The sequence below is a fragment of the Triticum aestivum genome, chromosome 5A (assembly GCF_018294505.1).
Source record: "Triticum aestivum cultivar Chinese Spring chromosome 5A, IWGSC CS RefSeq v2.1, whole genome shotgun sequence".
Lineage (NCBI taxonomy): Eukaryota > Viridiplantae > Streptophyta > Magnoliopsida > Poales > Poaceae > Triticum > Triticum aestivum.
Window position 1 is genome coordinate 642362564 of NC_057806.1, and position 9154 is coordinate 642371717.

The 9154-nt window shown below is 43.2% G+C and overlaps 1 protein-coding gene across 1 annotated transcript; it reads right to left on the reverse strand.

Annotated features, from left to right (window-relative positions):
- Positions 1 to 7409: 7409 nt before the first annotated feature.
- LOC123108136 (adenylate isopentenyltransferase 5, chloroplastic) lies at positions 7410 to 8954 on the reverse strand. Its single transcript, XM_044529977.1, has one exon. It carries the CDS (start codon positions 8872 to 8874, stop codon positions 7819 to 7821), a length of 1056 nt encoding a protein of 351 aa, XP_044385912.1. The 5' UTR covers positions 8875 to 8954; the 3' UTR covers positions 7410 to 7818.
- Between the last annotated feature and the right edge of the window lie 200 nt (positions 8955 to 9154).

The window sequence follows — 9154 nt, forward strand, 5'->3', positions numbered from 1 at the left end:
TTTTTGACACTATATAGTGTTAAAAACGTCTTACATTTTGGGGCAGAGGGAGTCTATATTATCATTAATTAATCACTGAGTAGTTATATTCGAGTGTGGAGTCTTTGCATGTATCACATTATTTCTGTTCCTTAGGCAAAAAGGTTAAAAGGTGCACCAAAAGGGATCACAAATTTGTCCCTGCCTCTTCGAAGCCTCAGAGGGCCATGACAGTTTAAATCTAAACTACCAAACCAATTGGTCCCACAAAAATCATCCTCGTCCAAGCAACCTAAAGGTGGGTAGTTTAAACTAGCTTTTCAAAACGGGAGGTTATTCCATTTTCCATATCTAACAGTCGGGGCAGCTCAACAATGTAACATTCTGCTCACTAGATAGCTAAGCTAATCACTTTCTATGATTCCTAATCGATCGTACTAAATATAGTTTTCGCAGCACTCATCTTATTTTACCTTTTATTGGTATTACATATGTGAAGATCACATCAAGGCTTGGCATGTCGGAAAACGATTGGTAACCGCAAAATTCTCCTTCTCCAAAAGACTAGAATTATAATAGTCGATGCTCCGTGCACGACCACAAAAAGGATGTACAATCACTTATGGCATTAATCTTTCGGCTCTAGAGCTAGAGTGACCAGTGGCGGAACCAGAAACTCACGCTGGTACAATGTAGGTAAAGTGGCCAGTTGGGCAATCTTGTTTTGTTTATCTGAAGAAAGAAAAGTTGAAGATAGCCACAAGTGGTGAATACTAAGAATCCTTTAATTCTAGTGTGATGATGGCTTTAGCAAAAGGTATTCCTTGGGTACCCTATGGGATCATCACAGGTGCAGCTGAATTTGGAGGAAACATCTTTCCAATCTCCAACCATCAAAATGAGTATATATCATCCATCCGATGGGAAATCAATGAAATCAGACAATTCAAGTCGCTCCTAGGTGACATATTTTTCCCGATAAAGGGACCTTTCACACTTGACCTATGTGTATTTAGGATACACATATCCGATTCAACACACATGCACACATAGAAGCACATACACAATAAGAGGAATAAAACCGAAGATACACCATCTAAGGAACTGGAGGGCCAAAGAGGAGAAAAATCAACACATATATATCTTACGAAAATAATTCAATTATTTTCAAGGCGAAAAAGGAGGCACGTTTTTTCTATCTCATTTTGTGTGCGTCAATTCTCTGGCCTGCTTTGGGATCGAATCAGGGGGCTAGCTGATGGAACTGGCTAGCTAGTAGCTAGGCACCAACATGCACTCGCACATAGTGTTCAGGCAGATCAATTCGGAATTCCTTTAAGATAATGCGTGATAAGAAAAGGCTATTCTTAGTAGCATAATGACCTGCAGGATCAGGATCAGCTCGACGTTTCATCACTTTGCATCGTCTGAACAATTGACGTGTTTGTCGTTACATAAGAAGCCGAGTATTCAGTTCCGTTTTGCAATTTTTATTTTTAATTTAAAATTGTTAGAACACAATACAAACATCGACGTTCACATATATGCACGTACCATCATTCATATGAGCACACACATGCACATCCTACCTCTATGAGTACCTCTGAGACACTGAGACGGCAACTATTTTTGCAACAAAAAAAATTTAGTCTTAGTATTTGTGCAATTTAGAGTGGGGTCGATGTTCATAAGAAAATCTTAGGCGATGGAATTTAGTGAAACCATAATATATAACTGTACTTTTGAAAAAGATTGAATGGAAAACTACGAGTTTTTTTCCTAAGCAGATAGAAATTCTCACGTCAACTGGAAATGGTACTCCCTTCGTCCAAGAATACAGTGCGTATTAGTTTTTTATGTCAACTTTTTTAAACTTTAACATAGTTCCTAGAAAATAATTAGCAAACATCTAGAACCATATCAATACCATTAAATTCTATCTTCATACGGTGTATATTTGGTATCATAGATATCGATAATTTTCTCGCTATACCCAGTCAAAGTTTGTGAAGCTTGTTTGCGAAAATCAATGTGAGCTTTATATATTCATGGGAAAATGTTGAAAGTAGGTGCATGGAAAATGTTAAAAGTAGGTGTATTGGATGTTGCCTAGGCTAGAGCGTGCTAAGCACAATGTGGACGTCGTTTCTTTCGTCTTTAGGTGAATCTACTATTGATGGTGTGGTGTGGGACGAGACAGGGCACGCCTTGTTTGCCTTCACAAGTGTCCAAGATGCATGTTCTGACGCGGAAGAAGTGGCGCCTCTTGCTTTTCTTGAGGGCCTTCGCAGGGTGGGAATTGTTGTTGCCGCAGTGATGTTGCTAGAGATAGAAGGACTATTGATGTGTTAGGGCAACTACAACGAGGATCACCAAAAGGATGACATCAAATGTCCATGGACACGTCCGAATGTGTCCACGGACAAAAGGCGGGGCGCTGGCCATCCAACCGTACGTACTCATTAAATTCAGACAACGGGCTATGACTCACAGTGGGCCAGGCGGACCAAGAGAAGAAAGACGTGAGTGGGACATATGGACCATGGGGAAATGTGGTCCAACTAATAATGGGTCAGACGGATGTCCGAACACTCCTAAACCTTCCCCAGTTTGGTGTCGGTTTGGGTGATTCCAAACATTTGGACTGTTCCAAACAAATCCGATGACTAAATTGTGTGGACCGTCCGGTCCAGACATTTGCGGGCGATTTGATGACCCACATTTGAGTTGCCCTTAGTCTCTTAATATGTAGAACCAGAACATACCTTATCATGGGTTTTCCTGTAGTTTTGATTGTAAACAAGTACGATAAAATATCAAACATTTTCCTCACAAGGAAAAATCAAAGAAAATGGTAATTAACATCATAAGTCTCATAAAACAGCTGCATTTGTATAAAGGGGGAGTAGACTCAAGTTGCAAAAATTGTATTTATACTGTATGCCTAGCAAAGCAACTGCCCAACTCTTGCATGCATATAATTTCCTGCCTTTGCATATGAAGAAGTTGCACAGAAATTGCCATGGAAATGCAAAGCAATTGTACGGCTGATGTCACATGAGACAGTTGAAGCATAACATCACTAATTTGGTCATATTTGCACCGACATATGTCCTACCTAATAATTTATTGTTCTTTTTAGGAATATTTGTTTGCATTCATATATTCTAACTCGTTTTGTACCCACATATATAGCATAACTCTTTTCTGATAGGGTGCTCGAGAGATAAGGAATGGTTGACATTGTTTTTGCAAATGGCTCTAAAGAAGTAGGTTTAGTGGTGTGCATATGTGGGGTTGCCCTACTACTAATGTGTCCCTTGTGATGACCAACTTTCCTGGTAGGCACTCTTGGGCAAGTACAAACACAATGATGCATATTATTTTGTAAACAAGATACCAAGTTGGGAGTTGGATATGATTATATTCCAAGTGCATGCTTGTACTAACTACCCTATAGTATTACCTTAATTAAAGCTAGAGGTCCTTGAAGCTTTTGAACCATCCTAATTAAATAGATCCCAATATAAAACACACTCTGATTATCTAAAAACACCCTGATTAGCGATCGCCGTTGGACTTAGCTAGGCTATTACATGTGCATAAACAATACCAAAAGGATGAGACAAATGCTAGTGTCACCCTCAAATAGAAAACAAAAAGGATCAGCATAGGGAATTCCTTTGACCGTTGCTTTATACCAATGCTAGCTGGGACCATGCATGCAAGAAGTGGAGGATGTCTTATTTAACTAGATAGCTCATAATGGAAAACCTGGGTCTGTATTATGTATATCATGTCCTTGGATCATATATATACTTGCAATTGCTTTCCGTTTGTGTGGTCCTTAAATGTGGAGAGTACATAAGAACCAACATGCCGTGTCCTTCTCAACCGAGCAATTATGACATCTAACTTATAATTAAGAACCAAAGCAGCCTTGTTAACTTGTCGACAGGTTCTTGGATTATTCCAAGGGGTAATTTGTAGTTTAGAATAACCATAGCAGCCATGGTTATCTTGTCCAGAGGTTGTTTATGAAAATATTAATCAAGACATGGTGTATGTAGTTTAGAACATACTCCCTCCGTTCCTAAATATAGGTCTTTTTAGAGATTCAAATATGAACTACATACGGAGCAAAATGAGTGAATCACACTCTAAAATATGTCTATATACATTCATATGTAGTCTATATTCAAATCTCTAAAAAAGACTTAAATTTAGGAACGGAGGGAGTATATAGCAGCCGTGTTAAATATCACATCCAAAAGTATTTAGAAACCACATTCAGTACCATGACTACAACTACAAAGGACAATATAAGTAGGAGATGTGAAAGATGGCTAGATTTAATTATACATTAGCTTGTTATATGGGAGCTTGTTGTTTTTTGTCCCTTCCAACTACTGTTGACGTCAGATGTTTTGCTTTCATGCATTGAGCAAAATGCTTTCGGACAACAGCTCAAACAAGAACGTACTATTTAATATGAATGGATAAGGAAGTGGGCAACTAATCATTGGATCACTGTTGCATGACGATGAAATATGCAATTCATGGAAACCGTTTCTCAACAGGTCATCAAAAATATCATCACCACACTTTTCAGCATAAAGCTAGCAAAAGAAAAACATAAGGAAGAACAAGACACCACCCAATTAGTGGTTGTGATACATCATACATAGTTTTCAAGCAAATGATAATACCATGGACTGGCTTTCGTTGTTCTAGGTGCTAATTAGTCTAATCCTATAAATACCAGCACTACCTAACAACTGCTCTTGCATACAAATTTTGTAAGTATATGGTGCAAAAGTGTTGGGGCCCAATTAATACAGGTTCAATGGCTTATATCACCAGCTGCAACTTATCTTTAGTTCATTATAATTCAGTGGTGCACTATCAAATAATAGAACCACCCAAAAAGAAAGTTTTGCAAGTTGTAATGTTGACATAACTTTACAATGTTATAACATTCTTATATTACTCAATGGCCAAGCTTGCTGTTTGGTGATTCCTTCCATCTCATATCTCTCCGATCTTCTCTTTTTGTGCACCATATAAATGGTTTGACCATCTATTATGGAGAACAGTTTGGCTTTATTCCTCAAAAAAGTTTGACTTTATTCACCACAAAAAGTTTTTTTTAATTACATAATAAATTTAACTTTCTCAACCAACAAACTAAATTTATAGCACATTGTATGTACCATGGAACTGTTATTAGTGAATCTTCTTATTTATCAGCTATGCCCAAGTCATTGCCCATGGCTAGCTAGTTTTGACCTATAGATTGTCTTTCTAAATTTTGTTTCAAAGAATGGGTGGTTATTTTTTTCTATGTTATAACATTTCTAGGCGTGATGAACAAGTTTATGATATTTGATGATAGTGCATTCAAAATTTTATCAAATAAATTTAGTTTGCGCATACATGTGTAATTTTGTCGTGATATCAAGTGTTGCATATTTTATTTACGTATGTTGCGGCTGCACACAAAAAGCACTCTTGGTTTAATTACATGAACTGGCCAACTTCGATTGAAGTTGAACTATACATGCATCTAGATTTCAGTCTAATATTTTCCTAAATCATCAAAAAATAGGGATGGTGTTACATCAAATGAGCTAGGTTTGAGAGCAAACTATTGGTTTGATGTTTAGGAGGACGGATGTACCACCAGCCTATCGGGGATCGAACCCCTAGTTTGACATTGTATGTGTCTCATGATAGCGAATTATTTCTTCAAATGGGAGGCGACGTTTCCATTAACAGCGAGCCGTTTGTGGTGACTTATGTCAAATTGGAAGCTCTCCAATTCTTGTCTGTGATATGAGTACGTATGGGTTGTGCACAGGCACACGTGTGCGTGTGTGTCTAAGAAAAGGGAGTGAGGTTTGTGTGAAGAGCTTGATTCATTGCAACTTGACAGTCCTAGCTGTGATGTTGGCCTTACAGCCACCTTAATTGGCCATGTTACTTAGTTTATGCCGTTGACCTTAGAATGTCAAACCTTGAATAACTACTTACCGTTACGATCTTGACCTTAATTAGTACGGACAGTTTGACCTTGACAATGTCAAAGAAATATACTACTCACCCTTAAGCTGTATGTATGCATGCATGCAAGACTGGGGTTGACTTTGAGGAGCCATATGAATATGCAACTAGGACGGCAGCAGGCATGACATGGTTGTTTTGACCTTGACATGCACATATGAAGGCATGCACCTCTCCCAACTAATCTCAATCATGCATGGGAATGCTTCCATCACCAAGGAGGAGAGCTGGAATGGAAAATGACAACCAAAACTGATGATGGAGATGTCAACTCCCAATCTTATAAGCAACTAATGATAGTATACTTTAGATCAATGTCAAGTTGCTAACCCACCTCGGCCCCTATCATTCCACGGAACAAATACAGCACTGAGCCACTGACTCGAATAAAAGGAGTTGCCACTATGCACGCCCAGATGTTAGTCTAGAATCTTCTTTTTTTCCCGGAAACAGCAGCCCTGACAAATTGCATTCTAAAAAATATGTAACTTGGTTTTTTTTCCACACTAAGTTTCTCTATTTTCTCATTAATCCAAATATATACTTCGGAGTTTTTGTTACGGAAACACTAGAAATCTGATGTCAAATTTTTAGGCATGGCAAATCTGATATTTTTATTGCAATTTATATTGGCGTGATGATGGCAATTTTAGTTTGCAACACAACAATTTTCTGATAAAAAAATGAACTATGGCGGATTTGCCATGCTTGGCAACTAAATTTGCCATACTCGAAGGACATAATTTGCCATGAAAACCGTTCGAGTTTACATGGTCAAAAATCTGACATCAGATTTGTAGTGGGGGTCCTTTCGTTAAGATTTGCAAGGCACAATTCGTTAAATATAAGTCAAACTGTTTTATGAAGTATATTTTCGTATTATCGACCTGTTTGGATTTTGCCGAGGGAAGCCCTACTAAATCGTTGCCGAGCCAAATTATTGGCGAAAGAAATGACCCCCACAGGCTCGCCAACGCCGAGACGAAAACCGTGAAATTTTGGCAAGGCAGTAGCCAGTTGCCATCCAAAAAACCCCTATATATCTCTAAAGTTGCGGATGTGGATATTTTCTTGATAAATTTGGTCAAACTTTTTTTTTTGCTGTGGAAATTTGGTCAAACTTAAGGACAAACAGAATGTGCCTTGTAAACCCGTCTGGAGGAGGGAGTAATAGAGGAAGCCACTCTGCATTTGGAGATGCACTTGATTGGTCAAGGAAAGTGATTCAGTTAAGAATGCTGCCAAAAAAAAGAGCTGCAAGTGCGGCAGCAAGTGAGTGAGATTCTTGATAGCTCAGCTGAGTGGAAGCCAAAAATTAATCTCGGATTACGATGGAGACGACCAAGTAAATATTCCAAGCCATGGACTGAATTTGTTTTGACAACATCTCTCTATATTACAGCAAGAGCCTGTTACATCGGCCACCCCGATTAACCGCGGGGTTAATTCTCGGGGTAAAAGCCTCAAAACTCTCGAGTCACACGCTCGATCTCGATCATTCTGGTTATCTAGAACAAAAAAGAAGTGAAAATGAAGCAGAGTCGATCGATCGGTCAGCTTGTGTACCAACAAGCTGATCACTCTCTGCGTCGTCGCTGCGAGTCATCGAGAGCTTGACCGTAGCAGTAGTTACTGCCATTGTTGAGCTCGTGCTCGAGCTCCGGGTGGACCGTCAATGGCGATTGGGCTATGGCATGACAGCTAGTTCGGGGAGCGTCCGTTCGTGCAGCTTGTCTTGTTTGTATGTACGTATGTAGGGAGGTTCGTTTGTATTAGCTAGACGACGGCGGTGGCGGGTCTGCCGGCGAAGACGGAGGCATTGCCGGCCGCGGAGGCGAAGACGGAGGCCTTGCCGGCTGCGGCGACCATGCTGCATTCTTGGTCCTCGAGCAGGAACGACCGGACCGCGTCGATGCAGGGCGCGGCGACGAGCCGCTGCCACGCCTCGTCGGCGGCGGCGCCGCTCTTGAGGAACACCTCGGTGGCGTCGACGCGGCGGACGCGCCACATACGGGAGAGCCGCTGGATCTTGCCGCGCTGGCGGCACGCGAGGCGCGACGTGTTGGCCTTGATCTCGTCGACGGCGGCGGCGAGCATGCTTGCGCGCTCCTCCTCGCCGGCGCCGGTGGAGCGGAGGTAGGCGTCGAGCTCGGGGACGCCGATGGCGCGCCAGACGCCGCGGGAGTAGTCGGTGCGGCGTGGGTCGAAGGCGGCGGCCACCTCGTCGACGAGGCCGCGGCGGCACATGTCGTCGACGCGGCGCGCCACGAAGTCGCGCAGCACGGGGAGCTGCACGTCCACCCACAGGAAGCAGCAGTCGTAGCGCTCCCGGAAGGCGCGGCGGTCGCCCTCCACGAGCTCCTCCACGTACGAGTTGGAGCCGCCGGCGACGACGGGGACGTAGCCCCGCGCCGAGGCGGCGCGCGCGGCGCTCCCGGCCTCTCGGCGGAAGTCGGCGGCGGAGAAGTCCTCGTCGGGGTCCTGGACGAGGCCGAGCAGGTGGTGCGGCACGCCGGCGCACTCGCTGGGGGACACCTTGTTGGTGGCGATGTCGAGGCCGTCGTAGACCTGCATCTTGTCGGAGTTGATCACCTCCCCTCCGAAGCGGAGCGCGAGGTCGATGGCGAGGCGGGACTTGCCGGTGCCGGTGGCGCCCATGACGACGACGGCCTTGTGCTTGGCGGCGGCGTGGCGGACCAGGAGCGGCGGGGGCGGGCGCGGGGCGTCGGCATGGGCGCGGTCCGGGAGCGCGATCAAGGGCGGCGGCATCGTGAGCGTGGTCAGCCTCGGGAAGGCCAGGGCCGGCGGCGGCGCCACGGAGATCATCGGCATGGTGGGTTCACGCTAAGCCTGATCGCTCGCCCGCTGGCTGGCTACGCCGGCGATGGATCGCTGGGGGAGTGTGGGATGCTGTCCGTCGCTTGCTCTGGTGTGTCGTGTGAGCAGGGGAGCTGGGGTATTTATAGGGTGGTTAGCGAGAGATGTTAGTTAGTACTCTCTCCAGTGCTCTTACAAACTTTGACCAAATATATATTAAAAAATATCAACATCTATCATACCAAATATACATTCCATAAAACTACATTTCGTAATGAATCTAACAATATTGATT